We start from the raw sequence: 16,465 nt of genomic DNA on the forward strand, positions 1-16,465 counted from the left end.
CACCCTGATATGAAACCAGCTTGTTCCTGTTGCCTGTGTGCCAAAGGAAGCTGTTTCCTAGGAGATGAATAGGGTATGAAGTGTAAACTTCACATCTAGACTCATGTAATTGCCTTGCATGTTTCAGGAGAAGGGAGATTGTGTGTTCCTGGTCAGCTTGCATCCAGATGGCAGCTTATAGGTTGAGATTTTTTTTTTGAGGATGCCAGACAGGCTTGTTCTTCATTGTAACAAGGGTTTTACCTTGCTGAAACTCTTTAGGTTACTTTAGGTTACTTTCCTTCTCACCCCAAATTAAATTTCTAAAAATGCATTTTCCTCATCACAGGAAACCAATGACCCCAGTAGCTGTGCTCAGGTGCAGCCATGGCTGAGTGTGTGGAAAAACTCAAATCCTGTGCCAAACCAGTTGTGCTGGAGCAGAGCTTTCCTTTTCTTTCCTGCAACATTTCCTGCACTGTCAAAGTAAGTTCCCCTCCAGGGAATGGCTTTGCTGCTAGGATGTATTCCCAGTGGCTATTTCAAAATCTAGTTTCTGGTTCAGGCATGACAGACTCTGGGGGTTTGAAACAGGTCCCCTAGTCTGGATAGCTTTCCCAACTTATTTGTCCATGCCATCCATCAATCTTAGCAGTTAAACTTGGAGACATGACCAAGATTACACAGTGAACCTGAATCAAAACCAAGAACTGAATCTAAGTTTTTTTTGGTTCATTCAGAGTATCTTGGTTCCTGAAACTTCCTTCCTTTCTGTGGTTTTTCTACTTGTGGGAGGGAGGGCAGGAAAGACAAAATTAGTGATTTTAACCCATTAAATATCTGCAAGTGTTTTGTTGTGGGATCTATGGGATAGTGAATCCAGATCCATCTTTTTGTTAAGGTGAACCCATCTTTGAACTCATTATTAAAGACTACAAAAGTGGTTATAATTCTTGTAAGAATTATGTACATTATAATTTATTATATTTATTATGAACAAAGCAACTATTTTGAAAAATATCATGTCTATTGTTTTTGCTGATGGGATGACCAGGAAGACTCCTAGTTCTGATCTATCCTGTTGCTTTTCTGTACTATTGTTGTAAAAGTTTGATGGAAAAAAGGAGTCAATACAGTGAAGTGTTGTTTTCTTCATAAAACTACCCCTTAAAGACTTTATTTGCATGCTAGAGGAAATGCTTTCCTTCCCTGCAAAAGTATGGACTTCAGAACCTCTAGCCAAACACCATAGATAAGTCTATTTTATTGGCATGAAACAGTGTTTTTAGGGCAGAATAAAGTGCTAAGAAGCTTATAATATGCTACTGAGTGCCAGTGCTAATATCATATTTATTGTTCTATCAGATAAGTTGTCATGGTTTAGTACAAGGGAAAGAAAGAAGCCCTCAAGGTTAGAGGCAAGCTTTAATGTCCACTTTGCTTTATGTGCTGTTTTTGGTTTGAGGGAAGTTATTTTTCTTCACATTGGCTTGTATGGGCTGTTTTGGATTTGTGCTGAGCACAGACTTGATGACATAGAGATGCTTTTCTTATTGCTGAGCAGAGCTTGCACAGAGCCAAGGCCTTTTTCTGCTTCTCATGCTGCCACACTATTGAGGAGACTGGGGATGAATGGGAAGCTGGGAGGAGACAGCCAGGACAGCTGATCCAGATATCTCCAAAGGGATATTCCAGACTGTATGGCATCATGCTCAGCACGTAAAGTTGGGGAGAAGAAGAAGGATAGCAGAAATGTTTGGAGTGATGGTGTTTGTCCTCCCAAGTAGCCATTGCATGATGGGACCCTGCCCTCCTGGAGATGGCTGAACACCTACCTGTCCATGGGAAGCAGTGAATTAATTCCTGTTTTTTCTTTGCTGGTGTGAGATACTTTTTCTTTCCATATTAAGTTGTCTTTATATCAACCCACGGGTTTTCTTTTACACTTTCAATTCTCTCCTTGATCCTACAGGTGGGAAGTGAGTGAACAGTTGTGCAGGACTTGGTTGCTGGCTGGCATTAAACTACAACACTTTATTATTCATATAAAGTGACATTGAGAATCCATTCTTCTGGTGCAATTAAGTGGCTGAAGGAATTCCATGTGGCCATGCAGTTAAAGGATAGGCTCCATGTTAAATTCAGCCTGCAGTCCTGCAATCCTGCTACTGCAGAGGACCTTTGGGATCTCAGAGAGTCCTGCTGGATTTTGCTTGAGCAGTGACTTTCCCACAGACAGCTCACTGCAGCACAAACTCTTGTGATCATCTTTGTTTTCTTTTCTTTGGTCTTTGTTAACTGAAACACCCAGTTGTGGGGATGCATGTGAGAGATCCAGCAGCTTCACTCATTCAACAGATGAAGATATTTCCTAGTCCAGCTGTCCCACTGCTTCGGAAGCATCTACAAAATCTCTTGAAAGACAAGATTTTACATTCTTAATTCAGATATTGAAAAGGTGAGGGGAGAAAGGGGAGAAAGAGGAAACAAAAGAAAAAAGAAAAGGGATTTTTTTAGGCATCCTTTATGAATCTTAAGGAAGAACAGTTGCTTTTTCACCTTAAAGATTACCTTCACCAAAAGTGTAAAGTGTAAGAAGTAACTATCCAAAGGCTTAAACTTAATTTATGGGATTATTGATAACTTCAAACTGAAATGTCATCCATTTATGATTCATGAGTCAAAAGTGAGAGGAGAATGAATCCACCCATTCTGACACAAGGAACCACATACAGTTGCCACAGTTGCGATTGTTTCCACTTGCAACATGAAAACTCTTAACTAGGAAGACCACATCAGTGAGCCAGGGCCCGAAAGCACTGCATTCTGCATTTTACTACTACTGCCTTTCTATACTCTCTGTCAAGTGCAGAGGGAAAACACAGGTTTGGTTCAGATGGAACAACATGGAAGATCTGCTGAAGGTTTTTTCCAAGTCCTGGTGTGCGGAGGCAAGGTGCCACTGTGAAGAGTCATGTACTCACTTGTAGATCAGGGCTGTGTTAGCCCTTTCAATAGTCTCTTGAAGTCTGAAGGAGAGATTGAGTCTACAAGAGTTTGACATGACCTTATGCAAATTCTCAATTAGTTTTGGTGCTAACAATTCAGGAGGTAAATTGATTTAAAGGGAAGGAAGTAAACCAGTGATATTAGTTTTAATGTTTTCAGCTATCATGGGAAAAACCCACAAGAAAATATCATCTGCAATAACCATTCCATATAAATAATTCTTGTAAATTTCTGTCCAACCTGTGACGTATCTCTGTGAGTATTAATAAATCACAAAGGTCACTTCTGCTGTTTCTGCAAGCTTCTATGGATTTCCTGAGGTTTCTCGTTGTCCCTACATTTTGGATGGGACTTGTGTAGTATATTGACAGCATGCTCTCAAGTTTTCCAGACCCAGTGGTAGTCTCCTCATTGATCCCAGTGGGCTCCATGCCTTATTTAACTTCTGCACATCACCACGTAGGCTGCAGAGGGACAGTCTGACAAAATCAGTCTTGTCTCAAAAGTTGCTGCTCATGAATAGCTGGAAGTTAGTACTGCTCGACTGAGCAATCTGTGGCCCCTGTTTTGGGTAGTTAGTAAACCAGGCTAGCACAGGCTTCACTTGAAGAAAAAGCAGTAGAAAGTGACAACTGGTAAGGATTTTTAACCTGTCAGTTTTAATTTTTTGGATTCTGTTAAGAAGTTAACCCCTGGTCAATACATGAATAGGAATGAATAAGGGTGACAAGAAATTGTATGCAGTCTAATGTTATAGCAGCACTGTTTTTAACTCTGTATTGTCTGCTGTTAAAATTTTCATGAGAAAACCCTCAGTTTATTAGGGCATGAAAAAACCATGAAATTTCTCATGAAAAAGAGCTTAATGTTTGGTTTATCTTATGTCTGCTTCAATGGTTTTAGTTTTTATAGTGTGACTGATCAGCAGTAAGTATCTGAAACTGTTTTCATCTCCACCAAATGAGGAATAGTTCTCTCAAATCAGAGAAATTATACTTACCTGAAATCACTGAAAAGATGCTAGAATGAGTTCTCTAAGTCCTTAGTTTGATATCAGAGGGAGGGAGAAGGAAGGATGAGGGGTCAGAAAGAAAATGAAGTGTAATCATGTCTTTTCAGTTCTGAGGAAATTTTCACACATTCTCTTACTACAAATGTTCTCAGTTGGGAGTGAGCTTATACATTAGTCTGCTGTGTTCAGTAAAGTAATTCATGCAAACAAAAAGTGTGTACATATATCTTTTTCAGGATTGAGACCTATAAATTGCAGAGTTCCTCCTCGTTTAATGTCTTCCCCTCAATATGTAAGATGCTTTTAAATTCTACTTATTGTCCAAACCAAATCCTAACTAGGCAGTCAATGAACCTATAGACTGTAGTGTCTTAAATGAGTAAGTGACATGCTTTGTAGCTTTGCTCTTCAAACCCGTTTCTGAAGTGGTGAAAAAATGCAGTATTTAAGTCTATTTTCAGATTGGGTGTGTGACCTAAGCAAAAGCCAAGAAATCCAAACCTCACTTATTCTCCTAACAAAGCAAGTGATGCTCAGAAAACAGCGTCTTCTGGCTCAACTTACACACTTGTCAAGTGAAACTGTCTCTTCCTAGACAAGGTTATCAAAATGTTAGTGTGCCATTAAAACCTCAAAAACTTCACTGATCTGTAAGCCTTTTGATGACCCTGTGAGGAAAGGCAAATTCATTGCTTTTTTACTTCCAGACTGCACCAATCCAAAACTGGAGAAGTAGGTGTGGGGTGTCAAGTTGTACCCAAATGGGTGAGAAGGAAGTAGGGCTGCCCTGCTCTTCTCCAAGGCAGTGGACAGGTGAGAAGACACACGCATAAAATGTGTGGGCACCCTCTCTGGATGTGTGCTGGATTGCTGCACATGGTAATGTGTCTCCTTCCTGTTTCTAAGTCCTCAAGTAATTTCTGGATGCTACCTCATAGGAAGTATTTTTTTGTTTTGTTTTTGTTTGGTTTTTTTGCTGTTTGTTTATTTGTTTTTCCTTTTATTTTAATTAGCCATGACTCTTGTAATATGCCATTGGTAGTAGATGCTATTCTAGGTCTCACAATATCAATCAGTGTAGTTTTTCAGTGTTCTGCTGCAGAGGAACATAAATATTTTTAGAATCTCAGTTTATGGGGATGGTAGTAAACTTTAATGTTGTTATGGGGGTCTAGTTTCAGTATATGTTTTCTCTGATGGGAAAGCTCACTTAAGGATAATCTTTTTCCTTGATTTGTTTGTTTTGCCCTGGCTGTAGTGGCACGACCATGTGCAGGACCAGTGAAATGCTTCAATGTAAATAATAAAAAAAGGTGTTTTGGGGACAGTTATTTTTAACCTGGCTTAGATTTACAGTAAATGCAGCCCAATGAGACTTGAGTGAGCTGCTTTCCAAGGAGAGGAATGAATGGCTGGAGAGAAGAAGGGGGCAGACAGCAGGAATTTATTGAACTGCTGCATTACCAAGGAGAACATGTCATGGAATTGCTGCTGACTCTTCTGCTCTATAAGAAGAAGTCATGCAGAGGAGCATATCAGTTTTACAGTTTCTCCATTGGTTAGAAAACAGCTTTGGGCCTATTGGACATGCCAGCTATCCCATAATGCAGGAATTTGGAAGCAGTCATGTTAGACTATTTGCTTGTTCAAGGTCCTGAGGTAGCTTTCTGTTGCATGCAATAAATGAAACACCACTAGCATTTATTTCAAAGGGAGATTTGGTCCAAGAATTCAGATTTTGAAATCAGAATTTCAATTGCTGATTTCCTGTCTGGGACAAAGAAACTTCACATCTAGCTGCTGACTGAAGATACCAAGTTTAAAACATGCCAGGCACAATTTTCCTGCTATTATTGATTGAAAACTAGTGGAAACCATTGCAGACAGTGAACTGTGTGCGCCTAGGTCTTATCAGCTAACTGGGTGTCAAAAACCAAGCTGCAACTCTGCTTATTAGTCAAAATATGTCTTTATACACTGCCATTTCTAATTAGTGGTGTGCAAATTAGAAATGCACACCAAATTCGCTAATTCCCTGTCTACTTTTTTCCACTTTCTCAATTATAGAAGCCATTGCCTCAGTTTCCCTTCACTTATACTTGGTGGTTGTCTCATTAAGAAGTGCCTGGCAGAGGAGTGCACTCACTGGGTTGAATATATTGATATATATGTATAGTCAGTGTCAGCTGGCATATAGGCTGATATAAGGGGCACTAATGGGAATGTATGAGCAAGTAGCCTATGTTGTTTCATGTTGACACGTATATGACACTAATCCGGAAACTCCTGCCAGAGGCGAGTGAAATATGTTTGGAGCAACTAGCGGTATTCCTTCTGGGACTGCTCATACAGTATGATTTCTGTCTCTTTGACTGAAAGAAAACTCTCCTGATCTATTAGCAACGGTATTGATATCTGAAGTGATGTATGTAACAAGTGCAACTTTTACAGGAAGCATTTTCCTGTATTTTCCATATTATACTCTTACTTAATTCACAGGGAAAACCCTTTAACATTACACTTTCATATGTATATTTGAAATTTTGATCTTTGAACTAACAAACAGCAAAACTGATTTTTTCCTAGGGCAGACTGTGCTGTTTACAGTGAAACTTTTTTGGAAAACCACGCTCCAATCATTGTAGACTGATCCCCTAAACTGCAGGGTGCATGAAAATAATTTCTGATTGGTTTTCTTTTGTATGTAGTAGTAGTGGTAACCAGATAATGAAAAGTTCTTGTTCATGAGGAAGTACTGAGCTCTATGGCAAACACAAAATAGAGTCAGAAAATGGACTACTTGTTCCCTGAAAATAAATTAGGGAGGAAACTCTGAAACAGTTTTAAAAAGAAGTTGGGGCTCTTGTCCCAAGACAATGTTGACTGATAGTAAGTATTTTATACTTAGATTTTTTTATTTACTTGTATATGATGTCTGCTTAGAGATTACAATGCTGTTTCTGCACAAGCAAAATCATTACAACTTTTGTCTCTTTTTTCAGGATTTCATATGCAGCTCGATACTTTAACATTCTTCTGTAATGTGAAGGCCATGTAATTTAAGAATTGCAAGTCACAAAACTTTCTGTAATGAAAATAATATTTTTCTTTTTGCTGGTTAAGAGGTGGGATGTGGGTGGGAAGTGAAAATTAAGGACAGTGGCAGTGCTGAGGTTCCTGATACCATGTTATTGCATCCAGAGTGGTGTGCAAAAGTTCACCATGGCTGGTAGAATCATGAAGGTAATGAGTATTACTCTGCTTGTTTTACAAGTGGAAAACTGGAGGAAAAAGAATTTTTTGCTTGCCCATAACCATGAGGAGCATGATTTTCTTATTGAGCTTGGTTCCTCAATCCTGCTGCCTGCTACCATTTTAATCTGAGCCATCTCCAAGTCTTGCAGTGGGAAATTCTGAAAAAAAAAAAAAAAAAAAGCCTGGTGAGAAAGACTGAGAGCTTTTCTTCATCCCCTTCTGGAAAGCCTTTTGTCCAGGCTGGGGCTGGTGTTGTTCCTCCCTCAACCCCTCAACAGTGACTTTCAGTTGAAGATCACTAAAAATTTCAGTACTCTTAAACAAGAGCCCTGGGACTTCATCAGAAGTTGATCATCCGTAAGCCAGGCTCTGAAGCAGCGTGGTCGACATTCGTGTGTGGTGCTTTTCATTTGGTGGGAAATGGGAATACTGGAATGGTGACACAAAACCTAAAAGTTTTCCAGCTTCCACAGGAATTGCTGGTTTGGACTGAGATTAAATTTTGTCATAGTAGCTTGTGTGGGGCTGTGTTTTGGGTTTGTTATAGCAGTGTTGATAACATGGGGATGTTTTAGCTATTGGTAAGTAGTGCTTACAGGGTGTCAAAATATTTTCTGTTTCTCAAACCACCCCATCAGTGAGTGGGCTGGGACTATGCAAAAGGTTGGGAGGATAAGAAGTTGGGACAACTGACCACATTTGACCAAAGGGATATTCCATAACATATGATGTCATGTTCAGCAATAAAACTGAGTGTGAGGGGAGTGGGTGAAAGGTGTTTGGGGACTGGCTGGACATCAGTCGGTTGGTGGTGAGCAATTGTTTTCTTTTGCATCACTGTTTACTTGTGGTTCCCTCCCTACTCCCTTTCCTTTTTTATCCCTCATTTAAAAACAAATTCTGGCAGCTCAGAAAGTCAACTGTATCCCAGACTGCATCAAAAGCAGCATGGGCAGCAGTGCAAGGGAAGTGATTCTACCACTCTCTTCTGCTCTGGGGAGACTCCCCTGGAGCTGCATCCAGCTCTGGAGCCCTGAGCACAGGAGGAAGGACATGGACCGGTCACAGCAAATCCAGAGCAGGGCCACCAAGATGATCGGAGGGATGGATCATCTTTCCTATGAGGAAAAGCTAAGGCAACTGGGATTGTTCAGCCTGGAAAAGAGAAGGCTTCAGGGTATTCTAATCATGACCTTTCAGTACCTGAAGGGAGCCTATAAGAATGATGGAGATAGACTCTTTACAAGAGCACGTAGTGACAGAACAAAAGGGAATGGCTTCAAATTAAAAGAGTTTAGGTTTAGATTAGATATCAGGGATAAATTCTTTATTGGAAAGTGATGAGTTTCCCAGAGCAGATGTGGATGCCCCATTCCTGGAAGTGTTTGAGGCCAGGCTGGATGGGGCTTTGAACCTGGTCTAGTGAAAGGTGTCCCTGCCCATGGCAAGGGAATTGGAACTGGATGATCTTTAAGGTCCCTTCCAACCCAAATCAGTCTATGGTTCTAAACTGTCTGTATCTAAACCCATGGGTTTTTGTACTTTTATCCTTCTGTTTCTCATCCCTATTCTACTGAAAGGGAGAGTGAGTGAGCAGCTGAGTGGTGCTTAGTTGCCTACTGAGGTTTAACATTAGAAAAATCATCTATTCATCTTTTCAGGCACACAGAAAAAGACTAGGAACATCACAACCTGTCAAGTGGAGGAATTGAATGTGAGCCTAATTTTGAGTGTGTTAATGGTCTTAAGACATATTGTCTAAAGACATATTGCAGTAAGCTCCTTTCTTTATGAATTAAAATAAAGAAAAATTAAAAAGAAAACATATAGCATGGATCTGAGATTACTTTGAAGGACTTGCTCCCAAAATTGAGGATTAAAGGAGAATAAGCACAATGCTTTTGGCTTCAAAGGTCAGTTCTGCTGAATTAAGTGACTGATGGATTCTCTTCACTGGAGGTGCAATTTTCCCCTGAAGAAATATTTCTTAAAGACCAAGGCTGGCTACCTGGTATTTATGAGAGTCCAAAGGGAATTACAAGCAGGGTTGTTAGGGTTATCATTTACTCAGTGGTTTCTGCCGATATTGTAGCACAGAGATCCCACAGCACTGCTTCTTAGCATGTGATAAATGGTGCCCCAGGTGCAGGTGAGGAAGGAGTGAGGGCAGCCCCCGCAATGACAAACTGTTGCTTTGCTGCTCCTGCTCTGAACCTGCTGTTTCTCCTCCAGCAATCTCCAACACCTCAGCTGTGCCTGGCATTGCTCTCCTTGGCCAGTGATGGGAGCCTGTGAATAGGGCTGTGGTGCTAAAAGAGTGTTTTTGTGCATCTCTCTAATTCACCCATTTTTTGTATTAAAAATAGATTACTTTTGCTACAGAAGGTTATTAGTATATCTTGTATATTTAATCTAACATTCTTAGTTTTCCCCCTTGTGAAAAAAAAGCATAATTGGGTGAAAAATTAGAAAAAAAGGTGGAATAAGCAGTTTAATAACATCTACGTAATTGTTTTGCTTTGCCATTTTACTACAAATGGACTTAAAAATAACTCAAGTCCATCCCTCATTCATGCAAAATGCATCAGCCAGGTATGAAATAAAATAGCTGGTGGGATCTCAGATACTTTTTATGTTTTCTTTTGATTGCTGAGAAGATCATGTACTCTGTTTTTGCTGTATTCTTTAAGGACTGCAAGCTAGTTTAATGCTAATGATTCAACTGTTTTCCAGCTAAAGAAAATAGGCTGGTGAGGTTAACTAAGGCCACAGCCAGCATCAGTTGATGCAGTGTTGAATGTGTTACATGTTTGGTACTATAAAGGAAAAAGGAAAAGCAATTTCTAACACCTTCATTTTAAAAAAAACCCCAAAAAACAATAAAGTGTCCTCCACCAAAGCAAACAAATTAAAAAATTTCCCAGAAAACCCAAATAAGAGGAAGTTCTCGAACTCTAAGAAAATCAGTGTTTAGACCCTAACATTGTTAATATCTCTTCTGAACTCATTATTTATCTATCTTTGCCTTTGCTGCCCTTATTTCCTCAATCACATTTTTTTAAGATGAAACTCCGAGTCTACCCAATGTTTGGATTCCTGGACTGTTGTGGCTTTGCAAGTCCTTATTGCTGCATCTTTGGCTCTTCTACAGCGCACAGATGTTGACCGTGGATGAAAATGTTGAGTTCACAGTTTATTTTAACGTGGTCAGTTCTCTTCTGCTGGCAGCTTTTCACCATTCTACTTTGGAAAAGGAGTTCTTTTGAGCTTTTGTTGCTTTTGTTTCATACAGGTGGTTCTTTTTTGCTGTTCCCATATGCCACATGCCATAAGGGGAACAAGGGGAATAAGCAATATGCCATGCTATTGGGCTTAAAACTAGTTACCTGTTGCATTCAGTGGATGCACAGTTCCAGAAGCTGGAAAAGAAAGGCACGTACTACCTTGTTCTGAAAACCCATTCCAGTTTTTGGAATTGGGAATTGGGACTGGGGTTGTTTCCTGAAACATACAATGACCAGATACATGACTTGAGCCTATCTGCAGGTTCGTGCTGGGGCTTTATTTTCAATGTTGCATAGTGCCTGGGAGCAGGGAGCTTTGCAACAGCTGTGGGCTGTGGTGCAGGGGTTGTTTGGGCAGGGCTGGCTCTAGGAGAAGCAGGAGCTGCTGGATTCACAGACCCGGGCATCGTTTCAATGGCCTTGGCACCCCAAGGAGGGCACCAAAATCAAGGAGCGATGGCAAAGGTCAGCAGGCTCTCAGCATCAGCAAAGCCTGGGCAAAAGCTCAGCCCTTCATTCATTAGTGAGAAACTGGAGTGACAATGCAGCCCTTTTCCGTGGAGCATTTGTGGCCCCATCCACTGTCCATTGTATTGGTTTCAATGAAACCCAAGCACGTACTCAGAATTAGGCTCTTCTTTGCCTGGTGCCCTCAGGAGAGAGAGTTTCCTCAAGTGGGGCCAAACATGTACTTTGTACAGGGCATCTTCTGACCCAGAAGGTCACCTAAGGCTTCTGAGGGACTCTGAAGGGATATTTTTAATTGTTCAAAGTCTTGTTTTGTTTTCAGGCTCAGCAAAATAACCTGAAAGTGTGTTTGTGTAAATGCACAAGGGAAAATTAGGCCAATGAAGAAGCTTGCTGTTCATTGTGGGTCAGGTCCTGCAACTGTGGAGTCAGACTGAGTTTTGCCATTGATTTCAGCGGGCACAGGGGCAACCTCTCTGGCTATTTTGAATGAACGAATTTTATTCCCACATAGAGACAAAAGAAGCTGGTATGAAATTGAGGCCTTTTCTCTGACATGATATATAAATTGTGAAGTTTGCTTAATTATAACCTCAAAATAGAGGAAAATTTTCATCCGTTCAGTGGAAATCCCAGCACAGGGAATGAGGCACGTGTAAATGCCAGATCACAGAAGTGTTACTGTGTTTGACAGCTTTGGTATTGCAGTTTTCAGGTAAGGTGTATTCCACAGTAAACTGCATAATTTTAGTGGTTACTCTCTGGTGATAGGAATTATCCTTCTGGACTGCTTCCACTTAAAATGGGGTTTTTGTTGGCATTGCTTCATCTGACCTTAAATTATGATTTTTTCATTTATGCTTGTTAGCAGATTGTTGTTTTTTTTTTTTTTTTTTAATGATCTGATGCAAATTTGTTTTCAAAAAGAAATGAAGGAGCAGCACTACATCATCCCTTTGCTCTTTGACAAGGTCAGAGCAGGGATGGCACCAGGAAAGACCTCCCCCCCACCCCCATCCCAGCAGGTTTATGGGCCGGTGCTCTCCAAGTCTGAGTGTTAAACCTAGTGGTATGAATTACGGTGCACTGAAAATTCAGATATACTGCCTTTCCTTTGTTGCAGGAGGAAACATTTTTTGCTGCAGGTCTGAGAAAGGGCAGGCTGACATGGAGAAAGAGGTAAGTGAAGAAAAAGCCATGCTTTCCAAAGAGAAAAGTTAAAGGGACTATTCCTAGCATTGCTGTTTCATAATATTATTTGTAGTGTGATAGGAGAGAAGTCAGCAGACGCATAGGCTCCTTTATAGCATTGACAAGTCAAGGAGATGATTAACGAGAGTACCAGACAATGTAATGGTAGGAGAAGGCCCACAGAAGTTAAACAAAAGTGCCTTCAGAATTTAGAGAATTCCCATGATCCATAGTAGGACCTCATTGTGCTTGTCTACTGTTTCTATTTTTGATTAGATTTATAAACACAGCACCACATATTTTCATGTGGCTCATAGCCCCAGGGCAGAGTGAGATTGACTGCGCTGAAACTGTGAGGCTTGTGAATTTCGGGCAAGGGATGGAGTGAAATAAGTAGTGTAATTGTTTTTGTGGAGTGACCGTGGGACCTCTTCTGTTCTGAATTACACATGGTTCAACCCTTTGACCCAACCAACCTCGGCAATGCCTGGTAGATCTCCTAAAGCTGCGCTGAAAGGTCCTATCAGTGACATGTTGGAACATTATCTGTCATGTGAGATGTGTGCCAACAACCATATTAAACTACATTAATTACTAGTGAGGCCATGTTTGTGACAATCTCAACTTCATTTAACCCATCATCATGTTAGTTATTGTTTAAACAGGAAGTACAAATGGGGACAATTTATGAAATCAAAATGCAGCACCAATGTTTTGCTTAATAAATTGTATGTTCTACTTTGTTTTATTTTCCTTCTAGTTTTTTTCTTCCCCTGGCATTTTTGCTCTTGTCATCAGCTCTGTAGCTTGAGTTTTTTGAGGGCTTTTCTATTTTAAGAGCAAGCAATAAAAAGACTACTTCTTAGTAACTGAACTAATACACCAGTGAGATTGTTCTTTCTTTCTTTCAGTGCAATTGTAAATGAAAGCTGACTGAAAGCACCGTGTTTGTTTCCTAGCAAGAAGCAAGCGTGCTAAGATGGTTTGTGTAAGGCTGAAAGCTCACACGAGGGTTACTCGCTTGATGTACGCCCTCACTGCTTTACACTCCAGCTAGTGGGGCTCTGTACGGCCACGCTTGCACACCTCTGAGCATACACATGAATGGAGCATACATTTCTTTTCGGTCGTCTAAAAACAATTTTCTCATAGGTCTGACTGTCTAGGTAGCAAAGCTTTCTGTGGGTCCTCAAAAGGCAGTCCAGTTTGTAGAAATTCCTAAGGATTCCTTGCACATGTTTTCTTTCTGAAGCCTTTCTGCGTTTTATAGGGGAAGAGGCAAAAGCTCTCCCACGTGCTCCTGCGTGGGCAGCATGCAGGTTCACTCATGCCTAGCTGTGCCTGGTATTCTATTAGACTAGACACACATAGTTACATCTTCCACCTACACACTGAGCTGCTCCTTTTCGACAACCTTTTTCCTTTGGCCTCATTGTCTATCTAGAATAAACAAAGTATGAGGTTATTTCTTTATTTAATTTTATTTATTTTTGATTGCTGCAGAGTCAGCTGAAAAACGTCTTTGACCCTACTAAGTGTCATTCTCTTTAGCAATGAAGAGTTTGTTTGCAAAATCTAACATGGAGTGCTTAAAGCAGACAGGTGCAAATATCAAGCTGTTTCTCTTTGGCTGCCATCCCTTAAATAGACAAAGTAATAGGCTTCCAGAAAGGAAAAGGTTCCAGCTCCAGCTGCATAAAGGAAATCCTTAACAGAGACTTAGCAGCTGGTTGTAAGAATTAAATGCTGTAAATACCAACTAATGCATTTGTGTGTGTGTAAGTGGGTTCACAGAGGAATAAGTGCTTAGTGAGGCTCCATCCCTTTTTATGCGAGAGGATCATTTGAAAACTGTGCTCTGCTTTTCGTTGAAAGGCTAATGCTCTTACTGAAGTGAATGAGAACAGAAGCCAACATACCTGTTCCTGTTTACCATCATTACACTCCTTAGAGCATTTCAGGCATTATTAGGTTCTTGGAGCCCTACCAGATTTGCAATATTTCCAGCTACTTCTCTTTTGGCTATATTCAAACAAGGCCCCAAAGGAAAAAAAAAAAATAAAAAAAACCCCCTCAACAACCAACAACAAGACAACCAACCCACAAACAAAACCATGGATGAATCTGCTGAGCTAGTTTGCTGATGTTAGAAACAGTTGTTCATATTAGGAACACCTAATTTAATTTCATGAAAGAGACATAACATGCCAGTATGTGTATGAATCTAAGGTATGCATTTCCTAAAAGGAACTAAAACTCTGTCATTCCAAAGTTGCTCTTCTTTTTGACTTCCAGCTTGCATGGGGACTGCTGTCTGGAAGCAGTAACTTTAACTTTAACTCTAAGGCTGCTGATGAGGTCTGTCTGTGTGATCTTCGTAAGCAGATAAGGGTAGGGAGACAGCTCAGAGCAGAGCTTGTTTACAGCAGGACAGAAGAAAACAGCTAGACATAAATGAGGGCTGACGGTTTCATGAAGCACAATTGGTTGATCACAGATTCAATATGACTGCCCTGAACTGAGCGATGATCCGTACAGTATGCAAAATTCACTTTCTTGCTGGTCTGTGCCCACCAGCCTTCCAGCAGCTTTCCCAGAGCCCCTCAGCCACGGCTTTGAGTGGAACCAGAGCTGAACGCAGCATTGTTGTACCCAATTCCTTTTGACAACAATCACATTCTTTTAAAAACTTCATAGGTTTTAGTTGTCACTGGTTATAAATGAGGGTTTTTTCCCTCGCCATTGCTGCTGCCGCTGCTGTTGTTGTGGTGCTCGCTGCTCTCCCACGGATGCGAGTGCTGCAGGTTCTGGTAGTCCCGGTTTTCCTTTGTTTCCACTGGTATCAGAAAGCAGGCGGTGCGCCTTAATGATGACGGCGTGCAAAAAAAGCCTTTAAAGGTTTAGATCACTTCTTGAGTGACATGGCCATTTGTCTGCGCCGCGCTCAGACACTTCTAACTCCCCTTGTCTTTGCTGTAATGCTGCACACTCAAGGTAAAAAGACATTAAAAAAAATATAAATCAAAAGGCAGGACTTCTTGTTTTTCAGCAACAGTCGTGGAGATTTGAGGTAGGATGAATTGCAAGATCACCCTTTAAACTTGACTTTGCAGGCAAAGGACAAAGGACATCCCCTTTCTGTGTGCTGGTTGTGGATAGATAGATCTGATGCGTTTGGTTTGTGGATGCAAGTTGTACCCCTGTCACCGCAGGTGTAAACCAGTGCAGTACTTTGCATCACTTCAGGCTCTGGCTTCAGGTTGTGCAACTTTTCTTTTTTTTTTTCTTTTTTGGATAATGTTCTGTAATCAGAGTAGAGGCATTCTGTGCGGATGTGCGCTCATGTGCATTTGTCTCGGTATGCTCACACAACTGGACTTTGCCTGCAAACATTCCAAATGGTCACTGAAAGCATTTATTTAATTTGCTATTGAAAACCTAAGCTTTTCAGGTATGTGCGAACTGATTAAAGAACATTTGCTTTAGACATAAATTTGCATAAATACATACATTAAGTAGTAGTGACTAATGATAAAATGAGTATAAAATGCAACTGGATAATTTCCTGCCTATTTATTCTCTGATGAGAAGGCAAAGCATTGTAAGGGTAGGGGGGCTGGGAAAGGAAACCTAAAATAAAAAGCAGGGGAAATAATGTTATTTACACCACTTAAAATTTCTCATGTGTAAAAGAGAGAAGGATGAGGAAATTGGCTCTGGAAATAGGTATGAAAGGAAAATGTCTTCTAATTTCCTCTCAAGCACAAAGTGACAAGAACACGTTGATTACACAAAGGCCACCACTGAAATACTCTATTTTTCAGTTATGTTGAGAAGCTGAACACTGGAGGAATTCAACTTGCTGTTGGAAATCAAATATTGCTTTAATTCTAAAAAAATATGAAAAACATTTTCAAAACCTGATCACATTAAGGGAGAGGGCATCATCTCTTTGCAGTAAGTGGGGATCACAAGCCTGTTACATCAACTACCTAAAAATACTAGTTGGCATTTGACTGAAGTACCAAATAATGCAGTCATTTGTGTCACTGAGAAATACAAAATTTGGTGTTAACTGTATTGAATCCTAAAAAGACCAACCAAACAGACCCCCTCAAAAATCCAATACCTCAACACCCTCCCTGAAACAAAACAAAAAACTGTCCAAAATCCCAAACAATAAAAACTCCAGAACACACACAAACCCACTCCAGATCCCACTGCAGTACACATCTTTATTATAAATGGGGAAAGAGGAATGTCTTTT

General features: G+C 40.4%; 1 protein-coding gene across 1 annotated transcript in view; it reads left to right on the plus strand.

Moving 5' to 3' along the window:
* The first annotated feature begins 12,174 nt into the window (after positions 1 to 12,174).
* Positions 12,175 to 16,465, plus strand: part of LOC131575522 (uncharacterized) — a 159,514-nt gene continuing 155,223 nt past the window's right edge. The window contains exon 1 of the mRNA XM_058831109.1: positions 12,175 to 12,186. Coding sequence (XP_058687092.1) covers positions 12,175 to 12,186 — 12 coding nt within the window. The remainder of the gene's footprint in view (positions 12,187 to 16,465) is intronic.

Source organism: Poecile atricapillus, chromosome 2 (genome assembly GCF_030490865.1).
Source record: "Poecile atricapillus isolate bPoeAtr1 chromosome 2, bPoeAtr1.hap1, whole genome shotgun sequence".
Classification (NCBI taxonomy): domain Eukaryota; kingdom Metazoa; phylum Chordata; class Aves; order Passeriformes; family Paridae; genus Poecile; species Poecile atricapillus.